The sequence below is a fragment of the Ambystoma mexicanum genome, chromosome 4q (assembly GCF_040938575.1).
Source record: "Ambystoma mexicanum isolate Mex_15411 chromosome 4q, UKY_AmexF1_1, whole genome shotgun sequence".
NCBI lineage: Eukaryota > Metazoa > Chordata > Amphibia > Caudata > Ambystomatidae > Ambystoma > Ambystoma mexicanum.
In genome coordinates this window covers 233,907,748-233,931,108 of record NC_090928.1, presented here as the reverse complement: position 1 = coordinate 233,931,108, position 23,361 = coordinate 233,907,748, and the positions used below count along the sequence as shown (strand labels likewise).

General features: G+C 43.0%; 1 protein-coding gene across 7 annotated transcripts in view; it reads left to right on the top strand.

Annotated features, from left to right (window-relative positions):
- The window catches only part of FYN (FYN proto-oncogene, Src family tyrosine kinase), a 776,649-nt gene that overhangs the window by 464,655 nt on the left and 288,633 nt on the right, over nt 1–23,361 (top strand). For all 7 annotated transcript variants that reach the window (XM_069607784.1, XM_069607781.1, XM_069607783.1 and 4 more), the window contains one exon: nt 12,130–12,387. In XM_069607784.1, coding sequence (XP_069463885.1) covers nt 12,141–12,387 — 247 coding nt within the window. In that variant the 5' untranslated portion in view covers nt 12,130–12,140. The remainder of the gene's footprint in view (nt 1–12,129; nt 12,388–23,361) is intronic.

Sequence of the window (23,361 nt, the reverse complement as noted above, 5' to 3'; positions counted from 1 at the left end):
ACAAAGTGACCAAGTAGTAGAGCTTCAATCCCTTTTTAGTGTGCTCTCAATATTTTTGCCACCCACTCCCTGTAATATGAAGCAATGTGTGTAAAACTGTGAGCAATATCACGAGACTCTCCCCATCTTGTAAATAAAGTCTCTGGAAGGTTCTCAAGTGTCCATGTGTCTTTTGGCTCGAGTAGCCTGTGGGACGCCTGATTCGGCAGGGCTCTCAATCTCTGGCACAGCACTTGCGGGATTAAAGAGTTCTCCTTCTCTGACACATCACCAAGAACCTCCTCTTCGACCACGCCACATAGCTGTCCATTCGCAGGCAGCTGTTTTCAATGTTGACGTGGTCGCGGGAGAGGGAAAGCTCGTGGAAATCGTCCAACTCCATTTGATTGAAATCTGTGATGTTACCCGTTAGCAGAGGTGTAGCACTCTAAAAGCAAGTTCAGTCTTGTATCATGATTTTTATGGCCTCACTGTTGTCTGCCCTCCTTGGCATGCCTTGTTTTTCCTCCTCTCTCAAAACCGCCAGTTCTCATTTTTGCCCTCACTTTCCTGCTCTAAATGCCTTAAAGTCCCACCCTTTGGTTCCCTCTTTCAGGCTGTCCATTTCACTGTTTCCCTCTCTGTGCATTTCTCTCTCTCTCCCTCTTCCCCTCACTCTCTTAACCTCTATCTCTCTCCCCCTCACTCTCTCGCTTTCTTTTGCTCTATAAGTAGCTGAGAATCACCCTGACCGATCAGATGGCAAATTTACAAAATGGCGGCGTGATCACTTCTTCTTTTCCCAGTTGAACCTATCGTATTTTGTTCCCACTGGGCGAGGCATGTTAACAGTAATTAGCAGTGAATGTAAATAACAGTGTAAAGAATTATCGACGGAGAAAGAGACAGACTCAATGCGCGCAGCTTGTGTGAGAGCTTGAAAAGTTCAAAAAGTTGCCAGCTGTTCAGAGTTCCCCAGTCTAGCAACATATGGAGAGCATTACCCGTAGAGATAGACGCCAAGCAAACACATATGGCCCATTCTGGTCCAGCTACAGCGAGATGGTAAATTACATAATGCAATTATGAAGCCTTTACGCAGTGCTTCCACGCAGCCCTCCTCCGCCCCCTCCGCCATCTAAGCCAAGCATTTTATATGAATTTAAGTCAGAGGGGCCTCTGCAGTTCTTAAAAATGGACGGGAAATTATAATGCAGGGAAGAATTACTCTCCCATATTAAGGCACTCCCTTTCTTCCTGGAAAATTCCATTAAATGTCCCCAAGTTGCTAGAAAGCTGTGATGTTCCGGTTCTAAACGCTGGATATCAACTGCCGTGAAAGGACGTCCTCCTTCATCTGAAACTGCTAGGATGGATCCAGAAGGCGGTTGAAGTTGACAGGTCAGTGTTGCGCTATGCACGATGGCACTCAAGCCTGCAGCTGTACCCTACTATTTGGTTCATCGACTTTAAGTAAAGGCTATCTCAAGAGGGAAACAATTCAAGCAGCTTCCTGTTTACATTTAAGGATGCAGTGCAGGAAAGCAGGCTGTGTGGCATGTATAGTCTCCTTTTAGGAGATACAGGAAAAGTTACTCACTGAGTGATCACTGTACTCCTGGTGCAAAGTCCCCTTTTCTCCATACTTATGGGAGTTCCCGTGGAGTGGGGACGGGGCCGGAGCCTAAGCATAGTAGGGAGCATTTCACCTTTCAGGATATGCACACAAAAGCGGACTGCATGCGCAGAGCACAGCCACGGCCATGACTCTACCCCACACATTCCGTAACCTCAGTCCTTTTGTCCGTTGAGCGGATCGGAAGAACTAGCTACATTTTTAGGGCATTACACGGTGGGCGTATAAAGGGAAGGGGTCTTTGGACGAGGATTACCGTATTCGCTACGGTGAGCAACATTTTCTTAATCCTATGTCCCATCGCCTTTCCTCCATACTTATGGAAGAGAACCAAGCAATATTCAAATGTGAAAATTTGCAGAAGACTGCTTGCTTAAACTGAGCACCCATTCTAGAGCTGCTGTCCCGGGCATAGCGTCTGCAGAAAGTCGATAGCGAGGTCGGGGTGGCTGCTTTGCAGATTGCCTGCCAGAAGACAGGCCTCTGGAAGGCTACCAACATGCTTTTTTGCTATAGTGAAGTGTGCATGTAATTCCCCCCACGATCCCCTGAGGGGCTTTGCCTTGAAACTCATAGCAATGAGAAATGCAGGATACAATTAATCTTGCAGTATTTGCGTCCTATTTGCCTTGTTTGGGGCCACCAAAAAAGACAAAAAGTCTGGCTGATGCCCTTTGAGGTCTAGTCCTTCCGAGATAGCATTTCAAGGTTCCACACAATTCCAAATTCTGTTAGTCTCTGTTTGGGGGTCCAGAAAAAATACTGGCACCAAAATGTCTTGATTCATGTGGAACTCTAAGACCACTTTTGGTAGAAATTGAGGGTGTGTTCCAAGTACTGCCTTACCTGTAAGGAAATGTATGGTTCCGCTAACGACGGGCCTGCAACTCAATGTTCCTGCAGGGCGATGTTATTGCCACCAGGAATGCTGTTTTCCAGGAACCATGCTGCAAGTCTACACAGAATACGTTTTTATCAACTAATCTGTCAAGAAAAACTCTACTGTCCCTCATGAGCGCACCCTCTCCCTAGAGGACGGTGATGGGCTGCCTATTTAGGAAAGAGGATAGCAAGAAACTAGCCCTATATTTCTGTGCACTCCTCTTGAAAAAAGAACATTCTTGGTGTTCTGATTGCCATAAATATTGTTAAAAATAGTTTAAAGATGAAGACTACAACTGTATTCCATTTGCATCTTTATCCCAGACTTAAAATAACAACCCAACTATTTGAAGGGTTCATCCCTCGGCTTCCCTGGATACGAAAATCTTATTGTATCGATTATAGCCACAAAGAGTCATTTTGTACAGGTAACCATCTATCTTTAATTGTATCCCCTAAAGAATGTTGACCGGTTTCAGTGGTATCAAGCTACTGGAGCGCCTTCTTCAGGACAAAGGGCTCACCCAAGTTTGGGAGCAAATGCATTCATGAGTGAGGTCCAGTGTTCTTTGAATTATTTTTCTGTTTCAGGAACACTTTATGAATAGTGTCATTCATCTAGAGGGAAGACAAGAAAAAGAGAAACACAATATTTCTATTAGTGTTCTTAGTCTATTTTCAGACGGACTGTAGAAACTGTGTCGAATTAGTGACACAGTGTTTTCATTTGTGCTTGCTGCATTAAGAAGGCACAAGCGAGGAGCATATTGTAAAGTACACCTGTCTTGTATCGCAGGGAAACAAGCTCGTTTGAGCTGACATCAAGATTGACATACCTGTAGTGGACCCTTTCTGTCCTCAAAACTCTCACACCATTGAATACGTTCTACGCAGCAGTTTGCCCCTTTATGCTGGCCGAACAGTCGCCAACATAAAGTCGCTGTGATGACTTTGCCGCCATATCACGTGGTCAGGAGAGAAAATGATCTCGCCATTTTGGAACATGATTGCACATATTGCATACTTATTCCGGATGTGCTATCACCTACAGAACTGTTTTTAAATGTTGATAGGTAAATCCCCTCAGTCATGGTGCACACTAATTAAATCCTTATAATGAATCGGAAGCTGACTTTTTTTATACATTTTTTTAATAGCTCTTGAAATTTGAACTGATACAAGCTACCACTTAAATGTATTTATGACAAATAAACACAAACGCCAACAGCACACTGGTGCACGTGCACATGTTTCACCTGCACGTGTTTGTTGATGTTGGCATTTGTGTTTATTTGTCATAGAAAAATGTAAGTTCAAATTGTAAGAGCTGTTAAACACATTTTAATAAAAAAAAATCAGCTTGGGATTCTTTTTAAGACTTTCACTTGTGTCCACCATGCCCGGGGATTTACCTATTCTAGTTTAGACTGCCTAGTGTTAACAGCCTCTTCAGCCCGGATGCTGATAGTTTCACCGGTACCAAATCAAGAAGTATTCGAAAAAACGATCATAGATCTGTATTTAGGTTGGTGCTGTGTCTCTTAAACATAATTACCACTGTTTAAAAATGTCGACAAGAAACATAGGAAGCGCGATCTCGCTTTCAAAGTATGTATTTCTAAAGTGCACCCCAAGATTTCCATACCTTCTGTGGACCTTTTCAGGCCTCAAAGTTCTCACGCCATTGTTGGGGAATACGTTCTACGGAACGGTTTTCCCCTTCATGCATGTGGAAAAATCATCGTGATCGCCGCCATATCACGTGATCACAGACAGAAAATGATCGCGCCATTTTGGAACGGGATTGCGCACATATTGGCTACTCGTGTAGGGTAAGATAGTGACTTTGGAGCACTCATTAATCTAACATAGCTCTCAACTCACCCGCTTTTGGCGGGTGTCACCCGCCTTGAAAGCTGATGAATCACCCACCAAGCCCCTCCTACGCCCACTCACTTCTATGGGCCTCTCACCTGCCAAAAAGAAAATCGGGTGTTTTCACCCGCCTTGGTGACAAAAAAGGTTGGGAGCTATGAATCTAAAGGTTTCTTTCTTCCGTGTGTTATAAACTTAAATATGTTCTGTTGAAAGAATCAGAGTACCCATTTGGGCTTATGGTATCTAATGCTGTCAAGACCACGTTTAAGTCCTATGCTGGGATTGACCCGTGCATAGGTGGGAATAAGTGGAAAAGTCCCACAAATGACATTTTATGACAGGGTTGGATAGCCCTATAACCCTCTCTTTGTCCAATAAATAAACCCATACTGCTGCAAGGTAAATCATACAAGTGGAAATCTGCATCCCTGAGTGAACGTGGCCCAATCGAAGAATAAGACACCATCCACTGAAGAAGAGCGAGTATTTAAAGCTCGTCGGAGCATTCAGTGACAGAACCTCAGCCTTTTGCCTCTATATTTCAACCTGGTGGTGCCTTTTCTAGAGGCCACTAGAATTAGCATATTGTCCTCTGATAAACACACATGGCCACAAATCAATTCCTCAGGTGCCAAAACACCAAAGGAAGGGATTGTGGGGAGGGTGACACACCCATCCTCCTTGCTGGTAAAAAAAGATCTGGATGGGACAAGAAAAGTTGGTCCAGGTGCCATATGCAGAAGGTCGGAAAAACAGTGCCTCCTTGGCCAGTGGGGAGCGATCATGAGCAACTGACAATTCCTGGTCCTCCGAAACTTCTGAAGTACCTTGGTAATCAGTGGGAGAGGGGGGAAATGCATAAACTGACATGTTGTCCCAAGTGATCGACAGCGCATCCCACATGGAATTGACCGTCTTCCTTTCCAGGAGGCATACTGTTGACAGTTGCAGTTTGCTGGTATTCTGGAAGAACCTTTCCCCTAAACTTCCAGGTGAAGCTCCTAATCATGGCTGGAATGACCATCCTATTCAGAGGTTCTACTTCCTCATTGTCCGTTCCTGCCAGATGTGCTGCTTGGAGACAAATGTGGTTCTGCAGAGCCCTTTACCATATTTGCACTGCCAGAGCACACAGCTTTGTCAATTCTGTGCATCCTTGCTTGTTAAGATAAAACATGGTCACAACAGTGTCACTGAAAATCAAGATCCTGGATTCTTTTAGAACCAGCAAGAAGGTCCAAAGTGCTGGGATGACTTCTTTTGGCTCTAAATAATTTATGTGCACTTCCGTCTCTTGCAAACTCCACATGGAGTGAATCTGTAACTCTCCCAGGGTGGTTCCCCAGCCTGAGAGGAAAGAATCTGTTATGAGCGTTAACTGGTGCGGACGATCCAGGAAGGTCATTCCTATAGGGGGTTCCGACTGTTGACCACCAGAGGAAATTGTCCCTAAGCCAATCCGGGATCTGAACAGCTTTTTTTGGGGGTCCCTTATTTGATCCCAATGCACTGCCATGCTGCAACCACCATGCGCATGACTGGTTGTGGGCCAGGAATAGATGTACTGCTAAGAAATCTACTGCTAGTTCCTGAGTTAACACCCTCACAGTCTGGAATCGCATAAACATCTTATGAACTCCAGTCCCTAGATTGGTGTAAGGATAGATTGTTTGGTGTTGACAGAGAGCCCCAAGGAGAAAATGAGGTCCAATTGATGTTAGAGATTGAGCACTGTCTGACCTGGCGAATTTCCTCCACTCAGCCAATCATCTAAGTACAGTTACAGGTGTATCCCCCTCAGCCACAGGTAGGCTGGTACCAATGTCATCAGCTCTGGGAAGACCCCCTGGGTGCCGAGATGAGACCAAAGGGCAGAATCTTGTATTGAAAATGGTCACCTCTAATGGAGAATCAGAGAGAATACCCGGGAGGGGGGTTACATCGGCACATGCAGGTAAGCATCCTGGAGATCCACAGCAGCAAGCAAGGTGCCCGAAAGGGGCTCTGAACCTGCTGAGAGAGGGGTGGAGAAGAGGGAGGAAGAAGATGGAGGGGAAAGCAATAGCCCTTGCCCAGCACTAGGAGCACCCAGGAGTGACTGGTTAATACTCTATAACTGTTCATGTGGTGGCAAACTCTGACAACTGCATTTTGATGTTTTAAAGTCCATGGAGGGGGTGAGCTGGGAGGAGAAGCCTCTGGGGGAAGGACAATGCTGTTTTTGTCAGATTCACTGGGAGACGTCACTGCCCGATTTGCATTGGTCATGAACCCCCCTGAATCCTGCTGTGTATTTTGAGTAATTGGGCTGCCTCTGCTGCCTTGCTGGTCCCATCTTAGCTGGACCCTTAGTGAGGGTCGCATGTTGCTCTCTGTGCACTCATTTATTTCTTGTTGAGCTCCTCATCTATATTCAGAATAAAAAGCTTGACCCCGTTAAAGGGTAAATCCAGAATGTTCTCCTGGATGTCAGGTTGAAACTTGGTGGCCTTCAGCAGGGCCTCTCGCCACAGACCTGCCCCCACGACCATGCCCTGAACCACAGGGTTGAGATGGTGGTATGAGGCCTCTCATCATTTCCTCTGCCACTTTATGCACCTTTGATAAATCTTCCGTGTAACAGGCCTGATACTCCAACGGATGAACTGCATCATAATCTCCCAGCTCCATTCTCAACTTCAAATTCTCCACCGCCATCGCTGCTGGTGCATTAGCTCATCTAGGACTGGGAGAGGCACTGTGGTAAAATGTGTTACCAGCTGAATCCAAAACGCAGTCATCCCACCCTAGTAAGTTTGGGCAGGAGTAGGGTGGGAGAAATGTTTTCCTGCAAAGTGAAAAAAACCAGAATTTCGCACTGGATTCCGCTTCCGCCCATTCCACAAAATCAGTATTACGGTTCCACTGCCACTGAAATTTTGCCCAGTTTTGTGGGGTCTTGAGCAGCGCATGGTGTTTTGTTTACATGTTGATTTCATGTAGCGACACCAGTAACTTTGCAGGGGTCTCTTTTTTTATCGATACATGGTAGTTTCGTGCCACACAAAAGAAACTTTGTGCAGGTATTTCCGAATCATGCTAGTTTCACGCAGTGCCACGATAAACTTCACATGGGTTTTGATTCATGCCAGGTTTGTGCAACAGCACAAAAAACTTCACACGGTTTTCTCCGATCCATGCTAGTTTGGCTAGAAACTTCCGCAGGCATTTTTTTTACTACCGGTACTAGTTTTGCACTTCGGCACGAGAAGGTTTGCACAGGTTTTTTGATCTACAGTAGGTTCACGCAGAGTCCTTGCAACGTTGAGCCGCACTTTTTGATTTGTGCCGGTTCCTGCAGTAGCATCAGAAATGTTGTGCTGCTCTTTTCAATTCATGCTAGGTTTCGCGCAGTGGCACCTAGAACTTTGTGCCGCTCTTTTTGATTCATGTGGGGGATTGCACAAGGGCATGAAAAACTTTGTGCTGCTCTTTTCGGTTTGCGCATCAGCAGGAGAAACTTTGCATCACTCTTTTCGATGTGCAGGTGTGGCCGAACGGCGGATTGTGGCAAAGCGGAATGGAATCTGACAGATTTCACTTCCGCAGCTAGCGGAACAGAATTTTACAATTTCGCCCAGCCCTAGGGAGGAGGATGAAGAAGAAGCCTGAGCTTTTTCTAAAAGTGTAGCTGCTACTGAAATGGTTGAAGAAGCTGGAGGCTGCCACATCAGATACATGTTTATACTTGGAATAGCTTGGTAGTGAATATCCACCTTTTTGCCCACTGGTAGGATTGAGGCTGGCTTTTGCCATAGTTTGAGAGCCTCTCCTACCACATCAGGCCAAAGGAGAATGCCTGACATATCTGCCAATTTCATTGACAGCACTGATGACAAAACCCACTGGTCCACCTGAGGTACTTGGAATCTCCAAGTACTGCATTGGGCCTGCCATTCGGTCATGAAAGGCCTTTGCCAACACCAGCACCTTCTCCACGTAGTCTGTGGAGACATCCATGTCCTCCGGATCATCTCCCAGAAAACAAGCAGTTTAAGGTGGCTAGTGAGGAGGAGGATCATTGGGCAGAGGAGGCTGAACTAGCTTTGGTAGCAGAGGGGGTGTTGGCCGCAACGGCAGAGACAATAGAGGCAGCCCTGAAGTCTTTGGGGGTAGTGGCACCAGAGGGTTTGCTTCAGGAGTTGAACACAAGACCATTGTGGACCCAAACATCTGAGGCGTAGTCGAGAATCACCGGAAGACCGCTTAGTAGTACTAGTCTGAGAGGTAGCTTGCACCTCCCACATTAGGCTTTTTAAGTATTGCCTCCTGGGATTGGAGTACCTGAGGTCTTGAAACATCTCCCAGAAGTGATCCTCCCACAAGGTATGGTCATATGACATGCTTGTCGATGTATCTGAAGCTGCCGGAGAAGCATCACCTGGTGACTGCCTGATTCTGAGCCTGAGACTGTTACCACCGGAGGAAAGTGCGGTATCGTAACCTGCAGCTGTGGCGCAGTGAGGGAGACTGAAGTGGTTGTATTGCGACCTTCAGATGATTGGTGCACAGTACCTGCCTCAGCCAGAGACCCTTTTAGGCCGACATGCGAAGACCCGGTAACCGGTGCAGTGTGAGCCTCGGGGAGAGTCCCGGTACCAGGCAAGTTCTCCTCTGGCATAGTGCCCCTAGTATGATCCATCATAAAGACCAAAGTCCCTTCAGACCAAAGTCTGATGACAGACTCAAAAGGGTCCCCGGTGCAGGCACCGGTAACCGCCTCTGCAGAGGCCCACGGCAAAACTGTGGTTTTGTGGTGGCTAGCCGGATGAGACCTCAAATTGTCCCCCCCACCCCAACCAAGTGAAATCCTAGGAAGGAGTTGCCAGGTTGGGGTGCACATGAATAAAAGTGGCTTACTTGCCTTGAAGTTTCTGAGGTGACCTGAAAATCACCTTCAATATCTTCCCCAGCGCATCAGCTGGTGCTTCAGCAACTTTTGAGAAATTGCGTCACAGAGCACACAGGTGTCCCAATGGTGAAAAGGGGTGAGCACTCTAGACAAAGAGCATGAGGATAGACCACTGAGATCAGGGGTGGACTTGGAACCAAAAGAGGCCCTGGAAATAATTTCAAAGAGGTCACATATTACACAGTGTGAGCAAGCCCAACTCTTTTCCTACGAGAACATGCGGAAATAAAATAGGTTATCACACAAAAAAGGCCCAGGATGCAGAGGCCCACCGGGAAATCTCCAGAGTTCCCCGTAGGGCAGTCCACCCTGACTGAGAATAACCTGTGACACACTGCACACACAGAAATACCTGGCTTCACTGGCATACATGGGAAAGGAACCAGGCTAAGTGGGGGAAAATGTAAAACAGGAAAGCGGCAAACTGAAAAAAGGGATAAGCTGCATCAGGCGTCTGACCTGTTTGATGCGAAGAAAGGGAACGGAGCATGTGGGCAACGCACAACTCACCTCTGTATGCAAATTCGTAAATGGGATGCATGCATTGCTGTGCTTAGGATTCTACTCCTGTTCCCGCTCCAAGGGAACCCCCATAAATATTGAGGAAAGGGGACAGGATATAGAAGTACCTAAGGGATACCGTTGTGTTCCTTATTTATCTAGGCTGAATTCAATCATCTGACCTCCAAAATCAATGCCCACAGGAGCTATGGCCAAATAGTGACAACAAATAAAATCCAGCAATAGATGACAGATATACAGTGCTGGAGGTCTCTGCCTGGTTTATGTTTCAAAATATATGGAAAGGGGGCTGCAGTGATAAGATGATACATTGTGGGGTTACAACAGGTTTATTCGGGATACACAACACAGGGTAAGAGACCCAACACAGCCAGGAGCTTTAAGGGGAAAGACTGCAGCAAATATCTCTGTATTTTGTAGCACATTTCAGTTCTGGTCTGCTCCCAGCATCATTGTTCGATGAGACTTGTGCATTCCCCTTTCTCATTCTCAGAGATGCTCATGTGCTTCAGGCCCAAATAAGCATAGATTTCAGAGAAGGCAAGCTAATGATGGTTGTTTGTGGCAAAACCATGGCTGTCAGCCCCTCCACTGCTGTCGACACTTCCTAACCATACGATTCCTATCAGCTGCCTGTCTTTCTCAATGGATACCTGTCAGTAATGCTCTGTGGGCACCCTCAAACGTTTTTCTGACACATTAATATTGATTTATACATGGATAACTTGTCATGGGACATGCCTGGCCAAATCCACACCAAACAAAGCACCACTGTGCACTCTGGTACCCCCATGGCATCCCACCCAAAACCCAATAAATAGAAAAGAAATGTAACATATCCTACTGGCCAGCATAGACTTACCATGCCCAGTAGGGTAGCATGTTATAGGGCACAGTGGGAAAATGTCAAAAGTCTTCCCCTTGTAGATTATTTTCCTGAAAAATTGAACATCTGTGGGACCTCGAACCATCTGACATCCAGGTGGTTGGAGTTGTCCCCGAGCAGTTTACGAAGGCCTACCTATCTGAAGGTGGGAGAGAAGGCAGCAAAGCTTGGTAGCTTCCATTGAAGCCCACTAGTAGGTTGATATGCCTCTCATCAGGAGCATAAGAGACACATACATTCTGGGAGTGGGTAACCTGGGAAGCTAATGACTTTGCTTCTATCACATCTAACCCCAACCCAAAAATAAATTTGCTGTTGGTCTAAATCCAAAAACCTTCAGTCGCTCACAAACATGCATATTATTATATCTGTTTAAATAAACACCAAATGATGCAAGTTGTTACAGAGATGACAACAGGCGATGGAGGGGTATTACAATAAGAAACATATTGTGGAAGTAATCAATTATCATAAAACTAGTGGAAAAATCTGTGTAGACGGGCTAATGTGCATAAAGGAAGACATTTTCAGAGTGTAAATATATTATGTGGTGGATTTCAATGTAATTTATGTTGATAGAAAAGGATCTTGCTCCTTTTTTTACATGGAGGAGTAGTAACCTCAAACAACATCTCACAGAATCCATTGAAAGTTCAACATAGTGCATATGGCCAATTGTTGTATCTGCTCCTCATTGTCTTGGATTCCACTTACAGTTTTGGACTCAAATATATCATGTTGAGGGATGTCAGAGTAATGCAATTCACATGCAGCATGATTTGAAGTAGACACAAGATCATAAAATAAATTAAATTGAAGTCCAATAAAGTTTAAAACGTACATGAAGAATATTATTGATTTAATAATACATACCAAGTAATGTCACAAGGAATAATTACATAATACATTGAAAAAAAGTAATTTATTTGGTTAGAGAAATGGTGCTTAATCAAATGAATTTCTGCTATGTTTTTTTAAATGTATATATTTTCTTAGTGAATGTAACTTGAAGTGTGCTGTTAAAGTGGTATCCCTGTCTTGGGACTTTCCTGCAGCTATTTGTATGTTATAATTTTTGAAATAGACATTTTGTTCACTTGGAAGATGAACTTGAAGTCTTATTGTTGCATGCGTAAGACAACAGCTCCCTCTAGCAGTGATAACAGGTGAAGCAGTCAGGATGACTTCAGACAAACATACATCTGGCCCTTTATTTTATGGTATGAAAAGGAACTTTATACTTCATACAAATTTGACAAGCAATGCTTGACACATCTGTACAGAATACATAGTCATATCCAAACCTTGATGATATCTGTAAAAATAAGGTCAAAATATCAACCATTAAATGGTAGGGGGTTTTCATATGTCTTGTTTCTCTTTTTTTCCAAATAGGGATATAGATAATGGGCTGTGTGCAATGCAAGGATAAAGAAGCAACCAAACTGACAGATGAGAGAGATGGCAGCTTAACCCAGAGTCTAGGCTACCGCTATGGCACCGACCCCACACCCCAGCACTATCCAAGCTTCACGGTGACGTCCATTCCCAACTACAACAACTTCCATGGAACAGCAGGGCCTGGTCTGACTGTCTTTGGTGGGGTGAACTCTTCTTCACACACTGGTACTCTACGCACAAGGGGTGGAACAGGTGTGTAAAATGATTTGAGCATGTCAAACCCACCAACTAAGGAATTGTTCTTTTTTCATAGTGCAAGAATTTATGACTAAAACCTTCATCATAAAAAAATGTGCAACAATAAGTTGCAACTTCGTTTTTTTGCTGCAGTAGTTCACCAGTTCATTACATTTTTTTGTGAAACTCCGTGTTCCTTGTTGCAGTCATTATGTCACTAGAGGTCCCAAAGAACCACCCCAACCAATGAAAAAACACTACTTTTTTTAGGCCAATGCTATTATGCTTTATGCTGCGTTGTCATTCTGCACCAAGTTCAGCTCAGATAAAAGCTATGTGACAATTCTTTGTTTCAGCTTTCATAATATTCACCTTATTTTGTCAAAGCTACACAGAGCTGTAAAACGTGGATTTGACATTGATGGCGCCCATTAATCTTAGGAGTGACACGTGCTATGGGGGATGTTAAAAAAGGCACCTTTTCCACGTTTGCTAGGAATATAGTCTTTCAAGAAGGAAATGGTAAACAACCACAACCAGTTAGAAAAAAATAAGAGATTAAAAGTAGCTCTCCAGGTTCATGTGCATTACCTAGTCAGGCAGCTGTGCACTGCCTAATTAAAAGTAACAGAAATAGGGGGCCTGTCAGTGTGTGATCTCGCTGTGTCACCTTAAAGCGGGTGACTAACTAGATCGCTGCCTACATACCAAAATGTGTTAGTATACCTTTCACCTATAATTCCGGAGTGAGCAGAGTCCAACATTCATTTTATTCAGGCACAGAACTAAATATTCTGTATGCAAAAACTTCCAATGCCATAACATTTTTTAAAAAAATAAACCCATTGCTTTCTGTCACTCACTGACATCTAAAGTACCGTCTGGTTTCAGTAAATAAATAAAATGACAACTTTCAGCAGGATCAAAATCTCATATCTTCAATTGATTAGATACATATGCCATCCTATTGTTGTACAGTGTTCTACTGTTTCTTGAAGCTATGAATTCTTTAAATAAATGAATCAGTAACTAAAAATACTTAAGAAGAAAACATTCTTAATTGAGAATTTAGGTGTTTTTCAACATTTGTGGGAGAGAGTTTGTTAATCTTAACTACTTACTTGTTGCTGAGCAACTCTTGAAAATGTATATAGAGGTATACTGTGGAGCCCCGGTTGCTGCCTCATAGCTAGGGTTTCATGGTGGTTTACATACAAAAACTCACTGTATCACATACCTATAACTTTGCCTATCATTAACCAATCGGGGTGGGACCAAGCCTGATGTGCATATGGTCGTTGCCCTTTTGTAATGGCTTGGCAGGCGAATAACAACCGTCTGGGGGTTGCCCAGAGCAATGCCAGAGGTTAAGATTAATTCTACAGTAAGTACATAAAGTAAACGCAATGTGTAAATTTTAGAACAACATCAATAGTCAAAAAGGGCCAGAGTGGTGCCAGGGATGTCATTTAGGGGTCACTTGCTACCCCTGTAGTCTCCCTACCACCCCTAATTTTTTTTTTTTTTTTAAATGCAACCTCCTGTGCTGTGGCCAGTGCCATGTGGTTCTTTGCTTCACCAATCGGGGTGGGACCAAGCCTGATTTGCATATGGTCTTGCCCCTTTTGTAATAGCTTGGCAGCCGAATAACGATGGTCGGGGGTTGCCCAGAGCAATGCCAGAGGTTAAGATTAATTCTAAACCTTCCAGCCATGACCTCTTTTGTTTTGCTGTATCATTCGCCAACCCACATGAAAGTTGAAGTGCTGGCTCTTTTTGCCACTTTCTGTCAGTGTTCCAAATAATATGTATAATTTGCAGAAAGTGGACAAGTTACCAAGGGCAGGGAGCACACCTAAACATGTTTTGGTTTCAAGATGTATTTATAGATTTTCCTTCAAAAATAATGACAAACACCTAAAGAGAAAAAAGTAACTATGCTTATATATACAAAAACACATTCGGAAGCAAAAAGCCCTTCACCCTCCTCCAACCACAATACTGAATACCGTTGTACTGTCAGTAAGTACATAAAGGAAATGCAATGTGTACATTTTAGAACAACATCAATAGTCAAAAAGGGCCAGAGTGGTGCCAGGGATGTCATTTAGGGGTCGCCAGGGATTGCAACTGCGACCCATGAGGTCTCCCAACTGCGACCCCTGAGGTTTCCCTTGCTACCTCTGTAGTCTCCCCTACTACCCCTAAAAAAATAAACTAAAATGAAATTGTTTTTTTTAAAAAAAATGCAACCTCCTGGGCTGTGGCCAGCGCCATGTGGCTCTTTGCTTCCGGGGTGGCTGTCTTTCTTGTTCAGGCCTCTTAAAAAAGAAAAAAACAGGGTCACACGTGTTGAATACGTTCATCAGTGACCTTAAATAAGAAAGGATAGGAATAACACAAAATGTGTCTTTCTGGAATTCTATACAATAATTGCTAAACTCATTAAAGGTTTATTTTAGGCACACTTCGGAGGGTGAGTAACTGATTTAGTCTGTTCTAAAACACCTTAACTCAGTCTTTCATTCTTCTGAAGTCGATAAATGAGTACCAACACAGGTCAGGTGATATTGTATGTATATTTGTTCTATATAAAGCGCTTACGCGTAAGTGCTATATAATAACACATCATTATCATTTGGCCATGGTCGTCTGCTTCCATACACAGTAATTTGCTAATATGGGCCTATACACACTGATCTTAACGATACATACGTTGATCCATTCTTGTATGAAATGTATATCACATTATAGTGATATTGTAACCATATTTTCCGTAGTGTACTTAGGAACAATGCTATGTGATGCAACTTCCTGTTTTGTCAAAGGGTGAAAGGTCGTGTTCCATTGCTTCCCGTAATATCACTTGGGTGGGGTTAAATGATATCACTACCTGTGATGTCATCAGAGGTCAAAGGTCGTGGGATGTCACATCTGCTACCCCTGGCATTTTGGTGAAATGATGTCCCTGAGTGGCGCCACCTTGTCGGGCAAGGAAAGTCCTTATTCTGTATTTCAATACAATCCAAAAAGGGTCCCCTTACAGCATTATAACTCGGGTAACTTCTCATGCAATCCAGAGCTAAGTGTTTCGCAAGTAAGCATTTCCCACATGCTAGTGAGCCACCTTTGCCAATTTGTGAAAAAAGAAGATTTCCAGCATCAAGGGATCCACAATCTTGCTATTAAAAAGGACTTTGTTATTAGTGAAAGGGCCCTCGATTTCCATTGACCTGAACTCCAAGAAGACTTAACTCAGAAGACTTCTGCAAAGGAAAACCAATTATTAGACAAACCGCAACTACCATATCCATAGCAGAATTCACTCATTTGGGGCAAGGACCTTCAACAAGGACCACTAACCTCTTTCGAGAAAAATATAGTACATTCTGCAGTAGGGTACTACCTAGACTGTGCATTAAACACTTGTTCATCATACCGAATGCTAGATGAAGCCGTGTTAGTGTATGTCCAAATATTCCCGAATACCTTGTTGTTTAATTCTTCACCCAAGTCCATGTGCCAAGCCTTAGCATATGCCTATGGAATGGTGTCATAAGTGGTCATCAACGCTTTTAAATGCTTGATATCAGTCCTCTAGACCCGGATGATCTAAATATGATCTTTTCTAACAAGATCAACTGATATATTGTGCCCTTTGTATTACCATGTTTAATACCCAATGTTAAATTTGACTGTATCGAAAACATTTATTTTCTCAAAACCAAAAATCTTTTTACTGGTATCGAATGCTCAAACCTTATCTTCTTGCGAAAACATAGGAGATGAATGCACATCTTTCTTTACGCCATTTCTCAAGGTTTGTTTGAATATTGTCTGGGGTAAATTGTGGATTCAAATGTATCGGGGTAGTAAGAGCCAGGACCATTCTTAAAAATACATTCCATGTGATCCTATCCAGCACACTCATAGTTGCAGCTATTGAGGAGAGTTGATACATTGCTATATCGGGGATCGGAATTCAGGGGCGGTGAGCGCTATTTAGCTCCTGGTAAAGATAAAAGTGCTCCTGGTAATCGCTTTGAAAGTCCAGGGCAGCAGCTGGTTTCAGCTCCTGCTGAATTAGCTCCTGGGAACACGCATACATCACCCCTGTCTACCTCACCCTGTGAGCTAAGACAAAATGTGCCTCTAAATTAAACAGAGCAAGTGTGCCTCCAGAACCCATTCCTTTAAAGATTCCCACACCAACAAAATATATAGATTATAGAAACAACTTGTGCACAAGTGCCACTTGCCTTTCTAGCATTTAAAATGTGTGTACAATTTCAAACCTTATTCCTTCAGTTGTGCTTTTGAAAGAAAGTTAAGTCAATTTCACTCCTTTTATTACAGGAAAGGTGACAGTACTGATATTTCTTGTAAAGCCTTTCTTGTAGAAGGCATAATAACATATTTTCTTGCAACACTTAAAGACTGTAAAATTATATTATAAATGGCTACACAAGACCATCCAATTAGTTACTGCAGGAAACCCCACTGTTTTTCTTTGTTAAAGTTTGAGCGGACTATAACTTTAAATGGAGAATACAGATTTAATAAAGCAGGTGTAGGTTTTGCTTGCAAATCTCTCACGTTAACTTTTACATTATTGTAATGCCCTGTGAGGTACATAATAGTTACAAACAATGCCTTCAATTACAGCTGCACAGTTGCCTTAATGAGACCTTTGACTGTAACATTAAACAGAGGTTACTGATGAAGTCATCTAACCTTTGTCATTTTGTTAAAAAAAAAGTGTTCTATTCTTAAAAACATTCCTGCTGCTGTAAAACACACTTTGGCAAAAAAATGTCCTGTTTCCTTTGAATCTCTCCAAAATGGGCCAGATGCCTTTTCTAAATTACGGTTTACTAATGTTTTGGTGTCATTTGATGTTCTTAGTGGACCCAATGCAGAGGTCTTAAATCTGTAAAATCTATGTATCTCAAGTTGGAACCATAGCAGCTATAACAACAATTCATCCTCCTGAGGTCCTTAAAATATGGTCAAATAACTCCTGCGATGCACTGCGGCTTGAGTCATGTAGTGCCTGTAGCAAATATCTTGGCATCTAGTATATTCGATGCCTGCCCCATAAACTCATTTTTCAGTCTTAACCAAAAGCACAACCAGAGTTACTTTTAAAACCTTACCCTATTTCTTCACCGGAAAAGTTAAGGCATAGGGTCGGGTAGATATAGGGTGCAGTAGCAGGAGAGAGAACAAGGCGGTAGCAGAGAAAGAGGCAGAAGCAGAAAAAAACGTGTCAGTGAGGGGATAGCAAAAGCAATAGATATAGCAATAGAAACAGTGTTCTAGTGACAGTCATGGATGTAGCCGCAGACGTGAATAATGACCGTGTGAGGACGGATGCAATAGAGAGGATTGGAAAATGGGGCGACTGGCACAAGAGTAAATAAAAGGGAAATCCACATGAAGCTGCATTGCACAAGATCATAATAAAACGATACAGTTGGTAACAGAGTGCACGACAGAGCATTTTCGGGTGCTTATCACAGATTGGAAAGAAAAGCAGGTTCAACCCTTTTTCAGGCATTCCAGAATGAATAACCAGGGGCATCCTATATCTATAAAGCTTTTTATCTGAGAATCTTTTGATCTTTTTTCAACTAATTGTTTATGCGTTACACTATCCTAAGAAAACCATTGAGACTTTTAACAGCTTCTGGGTCAGATGAATAACTCCTGGTCAAAAGGAAATTCTTGACACCAAGGAGTTTCTTTCAGCTCCTGCTTCTTGAATCTGAATTTCGACCTCTGGTATAGGCCTATCTGCTTTGCTTATCCAAGGCATATATCTGAGGGCCTTATCAACCACAAACTAATTTATCTTCTTCCATGTTTTTTGCAATAAAGGGTACAGCCCTTCGGATAAATCTGTTAACTGAGCAGCTTAATAATATTTCGTTAGATATGGACATCCAATTCCACCCATATCCCCTGAGCGGTATAGTGTTTTCCTAGAAATTTGGTGCAGTAGGCCTTTCCAAATAAAATACATAAAATGTAACCAGTGCCGTACTCCCACCAAGACAAGGTGCCATACTCCCACCAAGACAATAGTTGGGAGGGTATGGAATAGAAAAAGTAGATTTGGAAGTTCGGATATCTAAATAGAAATGATCCTCTCAAACCATAACCCAAACCATAAGACTGCTATTTTGCACCACCCGTTTTTATCCTCTCTAATCTGTGAAAGAGGTGAGGGATAATTAGCCACAAAAAGCTTTGCCGGACGCTTAGTAATGTCTAATCCTAAGTATTTTACATCCCAAACTGACGCAGCCAGTTCATCAGCATATTAACATTCAGGATGTCACACTTATCAAGATTAGTTTTGAAACCAGATACTACATTTCAAAAACTACTAATATAGACAGCAATGTGGGTATTCACGTAAGAGGATTTGTAATCCTTGAAAGAGTTTTGTCTGTAAAATGGAACAATTATAGTCAATATCTCCATAGACAGTTCCTTATAGTGCCTCATCTTGCCTTATCCTTCACACCAGTGGTTTGACACACGGGGTGAAAAGAAGAGGCGAGAGTGGGTATTCCTGCCTCGTCCCTCTAGTGAAGGAGAAGCGTGCTGAGAGATAGACATTTTCTTCTATCCAGGCCTAAGGTTTATAGTAGATGGCAAAGATAGCACTACGAAAACCTCCACAAAGCAAATTATTTTCAATACCTCCCTTAAGAAAGGCAACTTGACTCTTCTGAAAGACTTTTCTGCACTGAGTGTAATTACCGCAACCGGGACCTTCATTTCATGTGCTGTGTCTATCAGATTTATTCTTCTTCTTATGTTATCTGCAGCTTGCCACTCCTTAATAAATCTGATTTATCTATACCATTGATTTTCGTGAGGCTAAGCTCAAGTCTATTGGCTAAGAATTTGGCACTTCATTTAGGGTAAGAATTTAGGAGAGCCATGGGAAGATATGGGCTACTGTCATGATCTCTGCTTCCAAAAGATCAGGACTTGCCCGACTCCCTTGGAAGCAGACCCATAACCCCGGTTCCGAGTGCCAGCCAGTCCCAATTGGGACCTTTTGGACCCTGTCCTGGCGCCAGTGGCACCAGGCTCATAAAGATGCCCAGTCCCAGCGCTGGAAGCGCCGGGCTCATAATGCTTGGGTGGACTTACCTGCAGCAGACCATGCTGCTTACTTACCTGCCAGTTGAACCCCTGATCCTCTTCTGTTTGGGACTACTTTTCCTGTTGGGTGGGGCAGGAGCCACTCCCTAGGTTCAGAACACTGGAACTCTTCTGGAAAGGAGGAACTCTTTTCTTACCTAGGCGTGGCTGTGGAAGGAGACACCTAAGCACTACAGGAGGCTATTTAAACCACACCCGATGGATGAATCTTGTTTTGTGTTATTCTGCATTCTCTGCAGCAGAACGCTCATCGTGTCTTCTGCTTCTGATCCTGGGCCTAAGGGAACAAAGGCTTACCATCCTGGAATCCAGTCTTCAGCAGAACCTGTAAAGACAAAGAAAGAACAGGTTAGCACTACGGTCTTCAGTGGCAGCGCATCTCTTACCTGGTCCATCGGCTGTCACCAACGCCTCGCGCTGCATTCCGGCATCTGAAAGACAAAGGCTTACCTACTCTTCGCATGCTCCGGAGGTCTTCGCACTGCATTCCGGCATCTGAAAGACAAAAGCTTACCAGCTCTTCGCACGCTCCGGAGGCCTTCGGCGCTGCATCCCGCATCTGAAAGACAAAAGAAGGTGCGTTTAAAGACATTGGGCAACTTTATTACTCACGTGCCATTACTCCTTCCCACGCCGAATCCAGTGAGTATTCCAGCACCCTTCAGCTTCTCTAAAGTTCCGAACTTATACCTGCAAGATAAAAGGGACAGTTAGTGCGCATCGTGAAGCAGGCTACAAGCGCTTACTTACGTGCTTCCAGGCGCTTCTATTCCTCACGCGGGTTCGATCCTCAACTCTCATCAGCCCGCCATCCGCCATCGCCGGAACCCTGCAAAACAAGAGATATCATTACAAAAGACTTTTAAGACATTTGAAGTGCCCAGAACTTACCGTTCGTGCAGTTAACGACAGACAGCAGTCCTCTGAGGTCAAGAGGCCTGCACCCTTATCCAGTGAAGAAACTGGTTACGGCACCCTGCCCCGAGGTAGATGGAGAGCTCGGCGTTCACTTACCTAAGGTGAGGGCGTTAACCTTTGGGGTTCTACAGGAGAAGAGAAAGGGAAGAGGAGAGAGACACCCAATAACCCCAGTTCATTAATCCCACATTTTCTATCTGCAGACATCTTACTCTTCGAGTCAGACATACAGTGCACAGAGGTCCAGCCAAAGAGCCAACCGTGTGTTACACATCACCTTTGAAGATACGGCATTCACCCAGTCAAGACCGGCGCCTCTGCGGGAATCAGGTGAGCGTTACAGCTACATACAAGCGTATCTTTACCTGGTTTTGGTAAGATTTAAATATTTGTCTCTCTCATAGTTGGTTCTTCACCCTTTGTCTTTATGTAATTAAACAAGGCATGAATATGTTTCAATAGACCATGGGAAAAGATTTGATACAATATAATCTAAAACCCATCTGGGCCCTGTGCCTTATTTAATTTCATAGAACCTATAGCAGAGAAAATTACCTCTTTGAAATTTCCCTATCTAAATTGCCTTGCTCAAGTGAGGAAACTGAAGCAAGATGACAAATTATAGAGGAATTCTAAAATCTTACTACCTTCAAGATGTAGTGGTGTATATAAGGAAGAATTTCTAAGGAGAATTAACTTATCCTTAATCTTATCAAATCTAGTACTATCGTTACCATGTAGCTCACTGACATGGTTAGCCACTCTCTTCACCCTTTGCTTATAAGCTAATATTTTTCCTGCATTGTTGTCCCATTCAAGAAACATTTTCTTGGCACTTGTCAGGGGAGATTCGACCTTGTTGGACCCGACAAAGTATCTGGCCTCATACTGATTGTAATTTATGAAACGTTGTTCTAGATATAGTTTTCCTATAATGGTGTTCCAAAACATGAAGGTCATATATTAATTTCTCCACCTCAGCAAAGCACTTATTTTATTGCAGCCGTCCTTTCAATTGGGATGCCCCTGACTATTGTTTTGAAAGCATCCAATTATGAGTAAATCGACATCTTATGTGCAATTATCTGGCAATATCAACCTCCAGGTCTTTCTTGAATATAGGGTCCCTGAATAAAATCGGATTGACTTTCAATTTCTGTGGCCCTTATCTTCCAATGGGATGTCAATTTCACAGATACCCAGGCCATTATCTGAAAAAATAACAGCAACCACCGATAAACCAACTGCATATTGAACAAGAAAATCCCCCAACACTACGTAGCCTAGTGTACATTCTGTGGCTATTTAAATAGAATGTACACTCTTTAACCTGTGCAAGTTGTACTCTCCAAATATACACCATCACCCTCTTTGAAACATCAAATGGTATAATTCATCCCTGACTCCCTCCCCCATTTTTCCCTCCCATATCATTGATCAGTAAAGTCTGTGTAAAGTGGGAAAAATATGCCCGAACTTGAATGGGGCCATACACTGAGGCTATAGTGACTTGAAGCCCATCCAAAGAGCCCACTAACAATATCAATATCCATTCTTATCAACAAATCCTTTATCAAGTTCACTGCACACCGTATGACTAAGTGAGAGCACAACAGCCTTTTTCTTGGAATTCGTCGGGGCATTGTAATACGTCAGAAAATATTTAGAGCTCATTCTGGTCATATCACCTCAGAGTAGATGGATCTCTTATAGGCAGGCAACATTGAAATTCCTGCTTTAAAAAAAATTGTAGAAGGCATACTCTCTTGTTAGGATAGTTAATCCCCTTACATTAAATTATGTTTGAATGTTGAGCACCAGTTACAATCTCCTTCGTCCAGGTCTGCTGAGGATCTCTACCTCAACATTGTGGTATTGCAAGACATTGTTTTTGCAACATTTATTACACAAGTCAGAAAACCAGCTCCCAACAACTTAATCTATTAGCGAGGGTTAAGATAAGCACAGTAACAAAAATAAAAAATCATAATTCTGAAGTGCTTGATTTGAAATCTCAATTTTTGACCCGAATAAGGTTCCACAGAGAATACTCTGCCTGAATAAATCTAGGATTAGAAATGAAACATCCAGACTATATCAATTGTCTGAATAACTTTGAAAAGTAATAATATTGTCTTGCTTTAGACTGCAACAAGAATGCTTTCTCTAATTGGAATTTAGATGTTTGAAAACATCAAAAAAGAGTGCATTAATTACAGAAGCATGAATAAAGTCTCATTTTATAGGTAACGGGTCATCCTGGAGCTCCTCTTATGTCGAATTCCGAGATGGACCTCTTCTCACTCTGTGATTCATTGTCCATCCACGCTTACAAGCAGAACCAAGACCATGAAGGTTAACCCTCAAAACCCAAGTGGTGTCTTTCGATGTTGTACATCTAACCATGTTGCCTTCCCATTCAAAGATCAAGTTAAATCTTAGCGATATTTAATGTTATCTAATCATAATTTGATGGTAATTGGCCTGAACATTCTATGCTTTGCAAGTGTACTTGCTGCTACAACTTGATAGATGAATAGTGTTTGTCCCTGAAATGAGATTGTGTGTTTATCTTTAGTTATCTTCAGAAGACGTTCCGTAGTCAAATAGGCATGAAATGAATGGATTATATGTCACAGAATGGAATGAGTGCCACACCTCTTGGGGACTACTCTAGGTATACAGTCAATGATAATGATTTCCTTAAACACCTCAAGGGCAATTCAATGGAAGAATTGTTGGCTCCCACCCTCCAGAACTAAGTCCATGGTGCCCTCTGTCAAGCCCCTTGTGTATAGATTCTCTCGAGGTTGACTAGTGCCAGGTTTAAGGCTATTTCACATGAGCCAAATCATTTTGAGTGGCATTGGGATTATCTTGGGTATCCTG